Source organism: Chelmon rostratus, chromosome 6 (genome assembly GCF_017976325.1).
Source record: "Chelmon rostratus isolate fCheRos1 chromosome 6, fCheRos1.pri, whole genome shotgun sequence".
In the NCBI taxonomy this organism is placed as follows: domain Eukaryota; kingdom Metazoa; phylum Chordata; class Actinopteri; order Chaetodontiformes; family Chaetodontidae; genus Chelmon; species Chelmon rostratus.
The window spans coordinates 17,735,743-17,753,696 of NC_055663.1; the positions used below are offsets into that span (position 1 = coordinate 17,735,743).

Sequence of the window (17,954 nt, forward strand, 5' to 3'; positions counted from 1 at the left end):
GCACTTTTTCCACCACTGCAGTAAACTATGACAGAGACAGTGAAGCATTATGCGCAGTAGCAGGACGCCAAAACTGAAGCAGCTAAATGGAATTCAGCCATCAATCATTTATTTACACCTGTGCTTTCCTACTGTAACATGCCAAAATATGAAAGAGGAATGTTCCTTCAGACATTTAAGATGGTAGGTGTGATACATGATGCACTAGGACCGCACACATCAGCTTGGTGCCTTGGTGTATGAAAATACCGCATTGAATGCTGTAGTAATACTTCAAAGCCACTAGGTGGTGATATGTTATCTATATTATTGATGTTTGCTTGCATTTCAGGCAGTGTACCAACTTGTGAATGCAGTGGATTGACGTTATAAATCAATCCTACAGTACAGATATTTTCGTGCAACTTTGGAAAATATATCATCAGGATAATATTTTAGATAATAACTCACTCTTCTTAGGTCTTATGTGTTTATGGTAAGGCAAACTCGCCAACTAAAGTCACTGTTATTGGTTGATAAATCATTTATTAATGCTTAATAGATCATTTAGAAGCCAATAAAAATAGTTAGTTGTTACTAGTAGTTTAGGGTTGTTAGGCAATAAAAAATTTCTTAGGGTTATGTTGTTAGGCTGGAAATCTGTTAATAAATTCTTCATAATAAATGGATTCTCACCTTCTAAAAAGCTGTCATGTTGGCATGTGTAAATATTGCTGTTATGTTGTAAATAAATGGCTTTTGGTCCACATGGTCTGCCAAGATGTCCCTGCAGTTAACAGTCCACTGGAGGGGTCTGCCTGATAAATCAAAAAATGAATGATAATAAGCAATAAAAAGCCAAAGCATTATGCTGGACTGTTTTCATAAAACTGCCAACCTTAAAGTTGTTTATGTTGTCACATGACTAATACATAAAACATTAGTAAATAATTATTAGCCATTCATGAGTGATGACTTGCTAATCCTTTATAAACAATAAACAAACTTTATCAGCAAACTAATATCTGCGTGTCAGAGGCTTTAAATATACAGAATGGAAAGAAACACAGTAGTGTATCACCTCCATGGGTCTGCAGCCATGAGGAAGAGGATCTGAGGGTGCTTTGGCTCAGGCCAGAGGGAGGGAGAAATCAGGGAGGTCACTCCTGCCCCAGATTTGGAGGTGCCACTGTCTGGGGAGAGATTGATGGCTGCAAGCAACAGATAACAGCTTGCAGTGTGAAGGGTGATTAAAAAAAAGGCATAGATTGTAGGGAGAGCTGGACCCCGCCCGTTTGGGGCTGTGCTGAACAGCCACGTCTGATTCTGACACACTGCAATTAGCTGCTGAGGCAATTACAGGTTTGTGGAGGGTAAATGTGAGCTACTTTTTTTTTTATTATTACACAATACGGTGGAAGATATCATCCATCCTACAGAAAGTGTATTTATAGCAGAACTGCTATCACAACTGGATGAACAGTTGCTTTAAAAGAAGTCAGCGGTCTTATAACACTCGAAATGTCACAGCAATTTGTCCATATGGACACACATAAAGCATATTTACTCTTAATTGCTACTCCATCCTTGTCTAAGTATTGTTGTGACAGCAGCCCAGCTGATCAGGCCCCTGCATCACATCCCGCTTGTTTCCCACGTAACCTATGAGTGGTCCATCACAATGCCATTGTTATCCATCAAATTGTCTGCAGTCATTACTTATTCAGCCAGCCTTCGTGCCTTTTGTCCAAAATCATTCTTCACTCTGTCCCCAAGACCTTCTCCTGCCTGCTGCGGCCCATCTGCCCCCCTGTCTGACACATCCTACATGAACCCCCCATTTTTTCTCTTTCTCTCTCTCTCTCTCTCTCTCTCTCACACACGCACACACACACAGACACGCAAAAACTCTCCACGCCAGCTGTCCAGCTCGTGTCCCCCGGCAGTAAAAGGTGCCGACCGGCCCTGAGGCAGACCAGCAGTACACAAGAAAGCAGTGCTCACCGCTCTCCAGCCTGTTTCCTTCACTGATGACAATTTTAAACATTAAGTAAGCCACTTTCAACGTTAAAATGATTTGAGCAGTATGACCAAGATAAACATATAAGGAGTGTACCATATATGCAACTTAAATCCTCTACTGTGAACAGAAACTCAGCATATTATATTCTGTCTGTATCATTATGTGTCAGCACTATCTTATCCTGAATAAGTAAGATTGAAATTGAGTTACAGCTGGAACATTGGTGGACTAATCAATTCACTGAAAATATAACTGTCAACTGTTTTGATTATTGATTGATTGTTTAAGTAATTTCTCAAGCAGTAATGCCAAAATTTCATTAAAATTGTGAGGATGTGTTGCCCATCTTTGGATTTCAGACTGCAGTTTACGCAAAAAAAAAGAAAAAAAAAGAAATTTAAATACAGACATTGCTTTGAATGGGGGCCTAGTTTTAGATGCACATAGTTACCAAGTGGCTGTTGTGCAGAGAGCTATGAAGTGTCCTTTAATATTAATTTTCAGGTACCACTGCCAAGATAGCTATAATATTTATTTAGGAAGAAGGAAGTAAGAAGCCATGCCAAATACTTGCTTAAAAATAGACAGCAGTCATTGATGGAGGTTATAAATAGGGAAGGAAAAGGGGCTGGTCTTGGACAGGGATATTTATAGCACTGACACACTGCTGTTTACTGGAGGCAGCAGCCAGGGGTTTGCTTATCAATAACATCATAAAACCCCCAAAAGCACTGAATGAACAGTCACCTCCCTCGTCCATCTCTGGAGAGATGCATCTGAGGGGAAATTAAATCACTTTTATGAGGGGATCAAAGGGATTACTCCTGAGGGTCTTCTATTCATGGACACAGTAAATGCAAAAGTTGGATCACTTCTCAGAGTCGACATATCTCTCATTACAACATTTTTCCCATTTCTTGCCTCTTGAGTCTGACTTTTGACTCCGATGTGACACCGATTGCTCAGCATAAAGAAAAACTGAGTTAAGGAGATACATTCCTCTAAAAGATGCAAGACATATTGTGTCTTAATTTAGAGTGAAAGCAAATAACCACAACCCAGTGGCGTAAAAGTTATTTATCAGCGATAATGCTTTTATCCCTGCATTTTGGTTTTGCTGTTGTGCAGTTTATTTTCCCCTGCAGGCTAGTCGGGGACATGGACTTGAAAAGTAGCTGGTGTGTGTATTTAGTGGGGATGCTGTAACGTGTAGAGAAATAGACATAAGCTGCATATGTTCTGCACACTTGCTCGATACAGGTGGAGGACAGACCAGCTGACTGAGGAGCAGGAGGAGGGGCAGACACACAGCCCGGCTGGCGGAGGAGCTGCTCCACTCCGACAGACGGCCAACTTGATCGGAGGGAACCAGCGACGCAAGCCGCTGCTGCCGAGTCCCCGGCAGCAACCAGCCACTTGTCTGTCTGGGAGTTTAGCTAGCTAAGCTAACGAGCTGACTTAGTCTTGGTTATACAGGGGCGACAGATGTGCTGTTAGAAAATCTGGGCGGTAGAGTTAAATCAGAGTACTGTAATATTTTTTTTAAGTTTCAATTTAAAATGTCTATATTACCGTTCACTCCCCCAATCGTGAAGCGGCTTCTTGGCTGGAAGAAGGGAGAGCAAAACGGGCAAGAGGAGAAATGGTGCGAAAAGGCTGTCAAAAGTCTTGTCAAGAAGTTGAAGAAGACGGGACAGTTGGACGAGTTGGAAAAAGCCATCACAACACAGAATATCAACACGAAATGTATAACCATACCCAGGTAACGACACAAACAGAGCTAACTAGCTGCCTCTTAGTTAGCTATGCTGGCAAGCTAGGGTTGATGACAGCTAACGTTAGCAAAGTTGCTTGCTAGTTAGCTTGAGCGAATATTAGGAGCACATTGCTTTGTTTGTGCAGCTGTTTTCTTTGTTAGCGTATTAACGCTAACTTGTACAGGTTAGTTACCATATTTGTTGGTGAGGAGATGATAAGTTTGATGCTGTGCAGTGGGTTTTGATTGCATTGGTAGTTAGCTTTAGCTGCCATAGTAAAACAAATACTTCATAGTAGAGCTAATATTAGCTAATGAGTACAAACTTAACCTGCTTTTCGGCTTAACGTTATTTGTCTCATTTTCTTGTGCACACGAGTAACTGCCAAATGTCATTTTATCAGTCTGACATACCGGTACATGGCAAACTGAATTTCAGTTATCGTTACTGTAGATGTGGTGCGCCTCTGCCTGTCAACCTATACATTTGTATTAACGTTATGTTTTCTGTCGTTAGTTTGCACAACTAGCATGACCTGCGGACGAACTGTGCCCTGAGGTGTAAACACAGCTGGAAACTGTAGGAATGCCCAAACTGTTAAGTTTCACCTGCTGACGTTGTAGCTGTGGGACATCTAGTGCTACATAAACAAGTGTCCACATTTCACACGTGTGACGAAGAGGAGAAGGGGTGGTTTGGCGAGGCAGATCTCTGACTCATAGAGGATGTTTAGACTGGAGTTTGTGTACTCTGGGAAAAGTTGGAATAAGGTCTGAGTTTGGGATTCCCCATATGGGATACCCATCTGTCTTAGACCAGTTACTCATAGTTTTGAGGTAGATTTTTTTTTGGGTGTGATGCAGAACTGTGCATGCAAACAGTTGTATTCCCACAGGTCTGAATGAGTCAACAAGTGTTGATTGTGTGTTTTCACTTGGTTGGATGCTGAATCAAAGTATTGTGCAGTTGAATTTGTTTACTTGTTTGACACAGTAACTCTGTAAATGAGACTGTACCGGGTCTCAAATCCTTATTTTCATCTGCTGTCCTGGCTTGACCTCAAAATGTAACTTTAAATAAAAAGGACATTTCTTTTAACCAAAAACTACAGTGATCACTTAGTGAGAAAGTTATAAAGAGACACAACATAGAGTTGACTTTAAATATATATAGTATAGTTTCTTTAGTGTGAACTATTGCTGTTGGCATGACTCTTTTCATTTTATTGATTTTTTTTTCTTTCTACCCTTTATTCGTAAATAAAATAAATGAGGCAGGTACATGTCTTGGCCATGCTGATATAGGCAGTGTAGAAGGAAATAGAATACACCCCTCAGTGACTTCTGTAATTTTTAAGTATCTTTTAGCCATTGAATATTCAGTTAGCTAGCTTATAGGTCTGATTGCTAATAAGGATAATACTGAGTCCCCCATGACGGTGTGTAGAGAAGTCAGAGCATGGGTGTTAACCTACACTAATAACTTTTTCTCTGTTTATGGGAATGTGCTCTGGGCTCTATGGAGGGCGTGGGCCACTGTTTGGATTGTGGTTCAGTTGGTGGATCCAGGGACTGTAGGTTTACAGAATAACAGCTGTCCTGCTATCTGTTGGAGATACAGAGATTCAGGAATTTTGTGCGACAGCAGTCCAACTGTACTTTTATCACCTCCTGTCATGTGACTCAGGCAGAAAGGGGTTGTCACCATTTAAAGGGGTCAAATGCAGGCCTGAGGCACTAGAGTTAACTCAACCAATAGAAAATTATGTACTACAACATCTGCATTGTGTTAACTAAGAGCAGATCAATTTTCTGTATCTCATGCAGTGTGTGTGTATGAGAGACTTATTACACCAATGACGTTCATGTTTTGACTTTTTTAGTGAAAAGAAAAACATGCATATTCTTGTTTCAAGCTCTCCGTGTTGACTCTTGATCGTAAAATATTTATATAAATTAAATGTTTTGCCAGTGTTTCATTCTGTAATTTCTACAGAAGGTAATAAGGCATTGAGCTTGGACCCTCCATAACTGCCTATTGTAATCTATGGTGTACTGGATAATTTACTGGCTTTAAACTTTAGTGATGGACTGAAGTGATGTGGTTTTTTTTTCTTGGTCCAAATGAACCAAAATGATTAAAAACAGTTTTTTTGAGGCTTTTTTTTATCTTGAGGGGAGGGAGAAAAAAGGAACAGGAAGCGACAGAGGTTTCCAGCTGGAGTCAAACAGGGGACATTGCAATCAGAGCGTGTGGCATGTGTTTTGCTGCTAGTCAACCAGATTCCCGAAAAAAAAACCAGTGGTTTTACCATTTTTCATATGTTTCTCCATATGCGGGCACTGGACAAACACACACAAGTGCTGGTAGAAACTCTTTAAATGGAAGTGGTTTCTTTCCCACTCAGGATAATCACAGGATAAGAGGTGCTGCATTGGTGTTCAGATGCCTCAGTCCAGCTGGGTGTCAGAGTGGTCCTCATGTGGCAAATCTGAGAGACAGGACATAGCCCAGGCCAGTCTCAGCCGAGGCATGGGACTGCTGACCTCAGCTGACCCAACAAATACACCCTCTATACAGGAGGCAGTGCTGGAAGATGAGTCTGAACCCATCTCTTTTGCGGTGGTCTCTGATGCAGTCTGAAAGCTTGAACTGAATTGTTTGAATAGCAGGTAGAGGTGGTTGTGGTCTCTGGTGCACTTCCCACCTAGTGCCTTTGCTTGCCTGAGGTAGATACATGTTTTGTTTTTTTGTTTTTTTCATTATGGTGAAAATTGTGTCAATACCTGTTGTTCATTTAAAACACAGCATTTGAAATTTAAATTGTTATCCATTGCTTAATTTGGCTGTTGTTTCCAATGCATGAAACTACATAAATTTTTCATATACAAATACTTGATTTCATGAACCACTAGCCAGCACTAACAGACTGAATAGAAGACACCAACACCAACCAGACTAATGGGCCAATCTTAATGTCTAACAACATCTGACCATGCAAATGACATACAATTATGGCATATTATTTAAAACAGTATATATATTTTGAGCTTTAAACCTGTGAGTTAAGAGATTGTGTTTTGTCTTGGATCATTTTGCCAGTTTGTCATTGCAGGTGTCTCTTATCGTTGAAATGAGATTGTCTGACAGGTCTGCACTATAATTGTAATTTCAGCTGCAATGTATCTCATTCCCTCTGAGACTAAAATAATGGATAAAGCTTATTCTAATGTTGTCCTGATTTTTCTAGATTTTGTCAAATGTTTGACCTCATTATCAGCTTACTCTAAGTATATATAAAGTTAATGATTAGAAATGATAATATTTTGAGTGTCATTCTGTAAGTTGCCTTGTTGGTCACATGGAAAGTAGCACCAAGCAAGTTTTAACTTGTCTGACTTAAACCCCAAGTCCTCTGTGACATACTTTGCAGGAGGCCAAGCCCTTGGTAAAGAATGAGAACCATATGTTTCTTGTCTGACAGCGCAACAATGAGCTGTGAGCTGGAGTCTATTTGAGGGGAGAGCTGCAGAATCTGCAGTTCCTTCTTTCCTTTTTTTTAGTCATGTCACTTTCATGATGGTATATGTGGTATGTGACTGCACTTCACAGGTACAAAACACCGTTAATGTGAGGTCTCATCACTTTGCTCTCTTTCTGTAGTCACTGCAATTCTAAAACTTGATAGTTGGAATGTATCCTGGCTTTATTAAGAAATACAGCATGTTTGAGTAATAGTAGACAACTTTTGTATTTGAACATTACCACCACCAATTGCCATCAGTTTCCATAGACTTTGTAGCTAGACTGTTGTTTGAAATGATTATTTGTTGTTGGTGTCTGCATCTTAGGGTGGTTCAGACAGCTGATGTTTCCCTGCCCAATGCTGCTGTGTGGGAAGGGCTGAGGGAATGGTTGGCAAAAATACTGTCTTTCATACTTAAAGTATTTTAATACAGTAAATGAAAAAGCAAACATTGCGTAAGCAGTATTGGAAAAAACAGTTATTTTGAACTGGTCTGACGTCAGTCAAATGCTTTTGGTGTTCTGCTCTCAGTTAATTTTAATTTGGAACTAGGAAATATTTTAAAGGTCAAAACTTATAAATCAAAAACACAGTTTCCATCATAGTCAGGGCATAGAGCAAATCAATATATTGACTGATTACATTTAATGTGCATGTACTGCTACAATCTTTTTGGTGGTGTCTTTCAGATCTTTAGATGGCCGTCTCCAGGTCTCCCACAGAAAAGGTCTTCCTCATGTCATCTACTGTCGCTTATGGCGCTGGCCAGACCTGCAGTCCCACCATGAGCTGAGGGCTGTCGACCACTGTGAATTTGCCTTCCACACCAAGAAGGATGAAGTCTGCGTCAACCCCTACCACTACCAGAGGGTGGAGACACCAAGTGAGTGCAGTTAATAGCTACATGATCCAAATGACTGTATTTAAAATAATGCTTTTGCATGCAGTCTGTAATGAATATCTGCATGTCTCCAGTTTTGCCTCCTGTCCTAGTTCCACGACATACAGATATCCCAGCAGAGTTTCCACCGTTGGATGACTATAGCCCATCCATCCCTGAGAACACCAACTTCCCTGCTGGCATTGAGCCCCAGAGTAACTATATTCCTGGTAACAGCCCCATTATTTCTGTGCACGGAACTTAAATGTCTGTAAACTCATTCTTTGTCTCATTTAATGCTAATTGCATTGATATTTTTGCCTCCAATATTCAAGGCTGGCCTAAAATGCAAAGAAAAAACAAAAGGCCACAAAGCAGTCATTAAGTTTCAACATCTTGTTTCAGCATTTGAAAATTGGAATGGAATGCTGAGATCAGGAATATATGCTTAACCTTTGTTATAGAAACTCCCCCACCAGGGTATCTGAGTGAGGATGGTGAGACAAATGATCACCAGCTCAACCACAGCATGGACACAGGTGAGTCACATGACAGTACACACAATTCAAGCACATACTGTTCTAATTATGCCTTATCGGGATCATGAACCAGTCCTCTATTACTGCTCTATTTTAGGTTCACCCAGCCTGTCGCCCAATCCTGTGTCACCCGCAAACAGTAATCTTGGTAAGCAAAACCAGAGGCTTCAGCTCTGCTTACAGAGCATATCATTCGTTAAGTGCTCTTATTTGGTTGATAGCAATGACACTGGGTAAGGTATGATACTGCTTACACCATGTCCTTTTCCCAACAAACTGGCATATGTAATGAAATTACATGTATTAGTCATTCATTTACTACGTTATTTATTTTTGTTCTTGCTTTTCTGTTTTATATATCACAAAATATAGGCTGTGTCTGAAATCACTGTTTACTCTTTCACTACTTTCTATATAGTGGTGATGAGCAGTAACTTGAGATTTTTAACACTTACTTATCAACATCATTTTGCATCATCACTGACAGTTGTTAAGTTGTGCAACTGGAATTTTCTCAATTATAAAACGCAGTGCAATGTGTTGTGGGATTGCAAGCAGAAAGTAGTGAACATGCCACGGACACTACTTTTTTTAATTCCATTGTAAAATTTTTTAGTGCACAGTGCAAACTAAACAACACAAAGTCATAGCTCTTTAGCTAAAAGCCTAAACTGTAACTGTCGTTACCTACAGTTAAATACTGGTGCACTGATTTAAAATGTCAGAAATATCTGTTAGAGGTGTCTAGTTGTACTGTCTTGTTACTGGAATGGCATGACATGGACATGGCCATGGTGGACATAAGAACTCATGTTGGTGGTATCCTGGTGGCTCAGCTGGCTAAGATACTTACTGCATACCATGTACATATGCTGTAGACAGTGAGAGTATATATGTAGGACCAGCTCTGCAGACCGTTTAATCTGAATCATCCTGCAACAATGGACCCATCCCACCATAGTGATGGTGCTGTTCATATAAAGTGCTCAGACAGTCAGATTACAATATCTTTGTATGGCTGAGCGTGTTTGTGTCTGTGAGACACAGAGGTGCAATTTACAAGAATAGTGGACTACGTCTGAGAGGCATAGCCTCAGGGCAGTAACAGAGTATGGTATGAATGGACTCTTTGTCTATGGTCTGTCCTTGTCTGTGGAAAAGCCAGCGACTCAAAGCTCAAGGTAATGCAATAATAATAATATCCGGTTGCCAGGTTATTCTATCTATGTGGAAAGCCACCAGGAGGTCATCGTTAAAAAAATAAATACGTACGTCATGTCTTGGCCATTCATGGCTGGGGCCATGAGGGTCATGGGAAAGAGCTCTTGTAGAGAAATCAAAGGAAATCTTTATCAGCAGTGTGCATCTTCACAATCAGATTGCTTGTTTGACTACAAAGCCGTTTACCTGTTCTCATGATCTTTATTCTTTCACCCTTTTTTCTTGTGTTTCTGGCAATGTCTCTCCATCTACCCCCCTACCCTCTGCTCACACAGACTTACAACCTGTGACGTACTGCGAGTCTGCCTTCTGGTGCTCTATCTCCTACTATGAGCTGAACCAGCGTGTAGGAGAGACCTTTCATGCCTCCCAGCCCTCCCTCACTGTAGATGGATTCACAGACCCCTCCAACTCTGAACGCTTCTGTCTGGGCTTGCTGTCCAACGTCAACCGCAACTCAGCAGTAGAGCTCACGCGCCGACACATAGGTACTCATTTGATTGCAGAGGGGCCACATATGCTCTGACCTGATTTGCCTTTCATATTTGAGCTCGACATAATCAGCAGGCAGCTGTGAGCTGAGTGAAAATCTTCTCTCTTCCCTTTCCAGGACGGGGCGTGAGGTTGTACTACATTGGGGGAGAGGTGTTTGCAGAGTGTCTCAGTGACAGTGCCATCTTTGTGCAGAGTCCCAACTGCAACCAGCGCTATGGCTGGCATCCTGCCACTGTCTGCAAAATCCCACCAGGTTAGCATGAGAGGATACACACAAACACATGAAGCCATTAGAGGCTAAAGGACAAGAGCACCACTGTGTTCCAGTGACCCATTGACATTGATATCTTTTTTGTTGTCAGTGTGAGCCAAGTACATCTTTATTTTGCAGGCTGCAACCTGAAGATCTTCAACAACCAGGAGTTTGCTGCTCTGCTCGCCCAGTCAGTCAACCAGGGCTTTGAGGCCGTCTACCAACTCACAAGGATGTGTACCATTCGCATGAGTTTTGTCAAGGGTTGGGGAGCTGAGTATAGGTAAATAAATACATTTCAAACAAATTAAGATGTTTAATACAGTTACATGAATGCATTGCATGTGTTTTGGAAATGTACTTGTTATTGACTGAACATGTGTTTATACAGTATACACCAGTTAAAGGTGTAAAGCATTTGAGAGGTCAACCAGTTCATGCTCAAATGATTGAGGGCCTGTATAAGTTGATAAGACTTGCTGTTGGCTAAAGATGCCATATTAACGTGATTCAGATCGACTCCATATTCAGTGAGGTAACTTCCAGTTTAATAAAAGTCAGCAATGTTTCTCAATTCAGCTAAAAGTATTTCTTACTTTTATAATATAGTACTTGAAATTCCAACAAAAATGCCAGCATATAGAATTTGGCTGGCAGATTCTAGACTTAAAGCAGAGGCCAAAAGGCTCGAACAGTAACATTGAACTGACTGAATAAGTGACCACAGCCTCCTTCTGTCACATTTGCTTTTTTACTTTCTTATCTCATACGGTGTTGTGTACTTGGATAAACACAGAGTGGATGTTGAGGGAGGCTGTCAGGTCTGAGTAATCCCCAGAGTGTGGGAAGGGGGGCTGAGAATTTAAGGGGGTCTGAAGTGAGCCCTCTGTGAACCGGCACTTCTCTGCTTAGGGCTACTCTTGGTAGAAGACATCATGCTGCAGACACAGCAGCACATAAAACCATTTAAAGCCAAGACAAGACACACAGTGTACCCTTTCCTTCTCACTTCTTGTTCCTTGTGTAAAAAGCCCATCCATATTTAAGTGTTCACTTTGCTGTTCCTGTATCAGCTTTCCAAGGTGGAATAAAGTACACAGGCCCTAAAGTCAGCCTGTTTAAAGTTATCATTAAACAAAAGTTCTAAGTCTGTTGGTTTTAAGGGCTCATCACACACACGTAGGATGCAATTGTTTCATTACGCTGTTTGCCCCAGACTTAAGAAGAAAGGGTAAGAGGGCCTTGATGTTTATGGTCAGGATAATTAAATCCAATTTCGGGGGTGAAAAAATGAAGGAGTGTTATGCACAGACGGGAGCAGACTTGGAAAGGAGAAAGAGGGTGATGGGGGAGGGTGCTGCTGTGAGTCTGCAAGAGAGGGTTGAGTAACAGAGGAAGAATGCAGGGGACATGGAGTGGGAGGTGAACACATTTCAGACACTCTTTGCAAGGGGGATTCCCACGGACCGTCAGTGGCACGTGTTAAATTTCTGGCACCAAACACCTTGGAGAAAAACATCTCTGATAGAAACTTGAATGACTTCAGAAATAGCCTGTACAGTTGGCTTCAGTGCTGCTGCTAATTCTACTAAGAAAAGTAATACTGAGTAGACTCTTTGGATCGGTTATAACGAGGTTACATTAACAGTGACATGTCTGAGGGATTTTAAACGTATGGTACGATGATGTAGTATGAAAAGCTGTCATTAATGACAAACTGTGTTGACCCTCTCTGTCTCTGTCCCCTGCAGACGTCAGACAGTGACCAGCACCCCCTGCTGGATAGAGCTGCATCTCAATGGCCCTTTGCAATGGCTGGACAAGGTCCTCACACAGATGGGCTCTCCCAGCATCCACTGCTCCAGTGTGTCGTAGGAGCAACACATGCTTCCCAGAAACCCCTTTTCTCCTCCAAACACTTATACACAAACCACATAGGAAAACTCAAGCATCTCTTGGTAATGACAGAGAAAGAGACGCCATTCATCAAATCAGCAAATCACTCTCCTCACTCGCTGTCTAACATTTCACCTCACATCTAGAGCACTTTCCTTAGTACCATTTAGTGTCTGCATTTGATGGTAATTTTAGGACTTGTACATGTTTTGTTTTCATGTGTTCAATGGCAGCAACAGGGTATTTACAATAGGTTTCAAAAGACTAACCACATTTTCATCATTATTCATTCAGGCATCATGTCTATGCTTACTGTTGTATTTCTTTTTAATAAGGGAGATTGAAATGTTTGTCTCCCAAGTTGAAGTTATGGTGCATTTTCAGCTTTGCCACCTTTTACATGTTTCAAAACATTTTTGATTCTATGAATTAGCTAAAATTATGAATACACTATCATCACTGGTGTTTTCAGTGTCCCAGTACCACTCTTTGTGATCGCTGAATTGGGTGGCTTATTTATCAATTGAACCATATACTAACATTAAAAATGCAATTCTGAGTACCTATTAAATAGAATATATTTAATTAATATTTTAAGTACATGGTACTTTGCCCATACTGATTTATCTGTATTGATGAAAGTGTCAATTATCTGATTGATCATGTAATTGGTATTTTATCTAACAAAATATAGACATTAGCACCATTGTTTCTTGAAAAGAACCCTTGTATGAAAACTATTTTGCTCAGTGAAAGAGACATTTTATAAGTTATTTTTGCATACTGTCCTGCATGGGAATATATTTTTTTTAATGCCTCAATATGATTGTACATAAATATTTATAGCTTGTGATTTCTTGTAGTCATGCATTGCTTGAAACAGTGGACCTGACTGACCTCTGGCATGAGTAGATTCACAAAAGGACTTTGCTTTAATGACCCAAAACTTGGCCTACTTAAATGCAGGCTTTTCTAACCCGGTTCAACTGATTCTTAAGTGTGACACATAGGATTACAATACCAGCTATTACTGTTGTGCATAATAGCGACATAGAGTACGAAATACAGTATGAGTGATCATAGTGGACTGGTTGATTGTGTGACTTCAGTGTGAAGGGTACTCACTAGCAGTAACCAAGGCTATGGTAAATGCAGGTCTTTTCACATATTACCAACTATTAGCCAGTAGTACACTGTGCTCCTTGTAGGTACATGATGCACTTCCGACTTAGTGTGTTGATCAGTGTAAAGCTTTAGTTCTAGTGGTAGTTTGCTTGTCCAGTAAATACTGTATATCACATGTACATTGCTACAATATAAGGCATGTAATATGCTCGCAGTCTTTGGTCATTGTCTATGAAGCCACCATATTTATCCTGCACTTACTTATAGTACATAAGTCTGAGTCACCATGTAATCTACTTTAAACGGTTACATGGTGCTAAACTGAAATACTGTGTACTACAGTGCATTAGGTAGTTGGTAGATCTGTATCAGTACATGTGTTCCTTGATATTTTTAGTTGGTGGTATTCAATTCCAAGTCTTATGTACATGTTTGTTCATGTAGCCTAATATTTGTTCTCAAATGACCATTGTTTTGTTATCTGTGAAAATTTAATAAATTGCAACTGAGTAAAAAAAACTTTTAAGCCAGAGTGTTTTTAACCATGACTTGTTAATACACAGTGACCAGGACTGCCATCCTGTAATAAATGCTGTCATTGTGCAACTGTAAGAATTAAGGATTCAACCCTAAGGCAACTTTTGAGGTTGTAGTTTGTGGTGGTATTTTTGTTGGATGGCATATTGTAAGCGGCACATACATGACAGACAAAATACTTCAAACATCCTTCAGTATAATTCTGTCCAATACAGCAATGGGAATGAACATTTCATTTATTGGAGAGGTACTCCATTGGAGCATACAGGTGTTCCTATTTTTCTGCTCTGCATATTTTTTCTTTATAAGAATGAATTAGCTGTCTGTAACCATGTAGTGCAACAGTCTTGCGTTCACAATAAATACGCCACACTCACAATACAGAGCAGAAAATTTAAAATTACAAGTCTTTATGTTGATTGAACAGAATGTGCATTAAATGTCTTACAACTCTAAGGATAAGGCACATTATGTCACTTGCAAATATACATGACAACTGTACCTAAAGGACGTATACATAAATCAAAGCCCACATCATTTAATTTTGTTTTTCCACCTGCATCACCATTATGTGTTGAGGTGTACTCGGGGCTTAAAGCATAGCAAGGGAGCCAGGGGAGAAGACTGAGGGTCAGGGCCATCAACTGGCTCTCTTCTCTCCCTAATCAAGATATTCAACTGTTTTTCACTATACATCAGTATTGCAATCATTTCATTGAAGGATCAAAAGTTTCTAAACTGATTATGCCTACAGTACCATCTGTAAGCATCTCCACCTTCCAGGTGCAAAAAGCAAGTCAAAGGGCGCTGGATCTTGTGGGAGCCCCGGGAGAGGAGGATGACGAGGAGAAAAGAGACCGAGTCACAGGTAGATACTTTTAGCTTTCCTCACCCGATGATAACCCGTCTATCTCATCATCATCGCCACCGATGGCCATCCAGAATGCTTTTGCTACCTGGAAAGCAGATTAAGTGTAAATACTTCATATGGGATATACATAAACATGTTCACCAACACAATTCACGGAGTCACTCAAGGATTCACACTGAAACATAGCAAAGGAAACGTGCTACTGCTCCAAAAATTTGATTTGAACAAAAGTAACATTTTTATTTGTCATATTTGTTTGCCTTATTTAGGCATGAATTGACTAGAATGGCAATGATGGGAGGTTGTAAAGATACTATTACCAGTCTGTGATACACATGGGACAGTAGATGATTACTATTGAATACAACCAGGATACACAGACTACGAACATATACAGGTCCTAGTCTTGGTGTCTTAAAATCAGGGGTGAATACTGTTGCTTACCTTCTCTGCATGAACCTTTCTCTGCTCATGAGGTAATGAGGACGCTTTGTCTGCAGGTTGAAAATCAAAGAAAACCAAAACATCATAAACAACATCAACTGTAAAAATATTTGACCTCCACAGCAACAATCAGAGCAAGCTACACATCAACACATCAAAATCATTAGGTCGTGTTAAAAAGGGCCATCAGAGGCTGTGGGGTTGTTTTGTCTCTGAGTTTTTGCAGACAAAGATGCACAATTGCTTTTCATTTCTCAAGTACCTTTCATCTCTTTCAATTTGGTAAAGAGACGTTCAAAGTTGTCCACATCTGCATCTCCAGCTGTGAGATTCGCAAGCTCCTGAATGTCCAAATCAGTCATTGCATCTGAGAGACAACACACAAGTGAATGTTAATAACTTTACAACATAGCACCATTCCATCCCCAGTCATTAAAATATCCATCCATTGGGTGCACATACTGAGGAAAATGTACCAGCAGGATCAATCTCAGTAGCAAAAACAGATTTCATCCGAAGTTCACTTACCAACTACTGTGTCTCCCTGTGTGTCTGTGTTTGTACTACTCTCTGTATGGTTAGCCTCCTCACTGACAAGTGAGCCCTCTATTGGCAAGCTGGAAGACTGCAACAGAAAATCAACTGGGTTTGCATACTTCCTCAAAAACAGTCAGACTGATAACCCTGTTTAGATAAACATGGATTGATATACGTGAGGAAAAAGTAAGAAAACATTGAAGGACCGTTGCAATTATTATAATGAAAATGGTTACACAAAATTGCCACTGACTGGAGGATCTTGACAGTTGTGTGGGCGTGGGTTGTTGTGTCTGGAGGCCACCAAACTACTCATCAGACCAAAGCCCTGATTGTGCCCTATCAAGCAGAGATATAAGCAGTCACTTAGCATACATGCACAGAGATAAATTAAATTGTCAGAGGAAAGTGCAAAAGCTAAACATATTGATGTCATCTCACCATCCTTCATCTCCACACTGGTCCACACGTTGGCATTGAGGGCCTGGACAATCCTCTTTACTCCTGTGGATTCTGGAAAGTCATCTGATAAGGGCAACAAAGACAGTGGGAGTGAGAACACAGAAATTAGAAAAATGAACAACCAAAATCTAAATGTGTGCAGTGCCATTGTAGAACTCACCATCCTCATCTGGCAGCTCCTGCGGATTGAGCTCCACCAGCTCAAAGGCATGAGCCAAACACCACTGTTGTGCTTCGTGCCTGGTGACCCCTAGAATACAAGTCAAATTTCAGATGCTATATAGTACCCTGCAGAATTGTATTGCAGTAATGTCTGCTTTCATACAGAGCTGGACAATTTACCATTTTCAGAGACTCTGTCACACACCAGAATAAGCACCTCTGGAGCAAGATCTTCCACCACCGATATCCAAGGACGCAGCTGTTCCAGACCATCCTTCTGCAAACACCATGCACATATAATAAACGTTACACATGTATCACAGAATATACTGCCGAGATTTTCATGCTATACCTCGTTGTTAAGTCGCATACCACTGTGCTGTCAAAATAAGCGATGAAAGCCTGCATGGACTGGGCAATCTCCGATGACATTTGATAAGTGCTTGGTACAACACATAGCCCGACATCTGCTGTATAATATTTGTTGTTGATGGTCCATGGGTACCAGGTTACTGATTCTTCTCTCTTGATCGGCTCAGGTAAAGTCTTCGAATTGAGGATCTCTGAGGTAAAAACCACATATTATAAATCGCACATACAAATATAGACATTACGTTAGGCTAAGTTGCTCAGCTTGCTTTCATTGTGATCGACGCCGACCTTTAGAAATAAGATGTACTTAACCTCCGTTAGCCTAACTATTGCTGATTCTATAACAACCCCACAGATGAAATCACTGAACTAGCTTGACAACCTGAGACAAATGGGTTATTAACCCGTATTAGCATCAATCGGCGCTATCAAATGTAATCTATCGTGCTAAGAGTAAGTTAGCATCGTTAAGGGTTAGCCTGTTTGCCAATCCTGCACGTTAAGTTTAGTTAAACTTACGTTGTATCAGCTCTTCTTCTTTAAAACCACTGTCACAGCTCGTGATGACCACGCATGGAATCGCAATCTCTGTGTTTTCTTCTGTATCTGACATGTTTACAATATTTCAGACAAGCTTCTGCAGCTGCTAGCTTAGCACAACGTTAACCAACTTTGATAACCTTTCAACTTTGACTGAGCCGCTGCGAGGGTCTCTTCCGGTGCATCGTTACCTTGAAGAAACGATGCTCACGGCTTGTTTTAATAACAACTTTCAATACATTTTGTGTGCATTTCCATTACATTATTTATTCACATAATATAGATACTAAAATGTGATTTTGTTTTTACATTAATTGCGCTTCCTGTACTGAAGT

General features: G+C 40.5%; 2 protein-coding genes across 2 annotated transcripts; one reads left to right on the top strand and one right to left on the bottom strand.

Moving 5' to 3' along the window:
- The first annotated feature begins 3,331 nt into the window (after positions 1-3,331).
- smad3b (SMAD family member 3b) lies at positions 3,332-14,214 on the top strand. The gene is made up of 9 exons (XM_041938473.1): positions 3,332-3,764; positions 7,975-8,168; positions 8,261-8,395; positions 8,630-8,704; positions 8,802-8,852; positions 10,201-10,413; positions 10,536-10,673; positions 10,812-10,956; positions 12,425-14,214. The coding sequence occupies exons 1-9, from the start codon at positions 3,562-3,564 to the stop codon at positions 12,546-12,548; spliced, it is 1,278 nt and encodes a 425-aa protein (XP_041794407.1). The 5' UTR covers positions 3,332-3,561; the 3' UTR covers positions 12,549-14,214.
- Positions 14,130-17,754, bottom strand: aagab (alpha and gamma adaptin binding protein). Its single transcript, XM_041938474.1, has 10 exons — positions 17,599-17,754; positions 17,080-17,270; positions 16,888-16,984; positions 16,706-16,795; positions 16,525-16,608; positions 16,337-16,422; positions 16,075-16,171; positions 15,809-15,913; positions 15,547-15,596; positions 14,130-15,187 (listed from the first exon to the last, which is right to left on the bottom strand). The coding sequence occupies exons 1-10, from the start codon at positions 17,690-17,692 to the stop codon at positions 15,110-15,112; spliced, it is 972 nt and encodes a 323-aa protein (XP_041794408.1). The 5' UTR covers positions 17,693-17,754; the 3' UTR covers positions 14,130-15,109.
- Between the last annotated feature and the right edge of the window lie 200 nt (positions 17,755-17,954).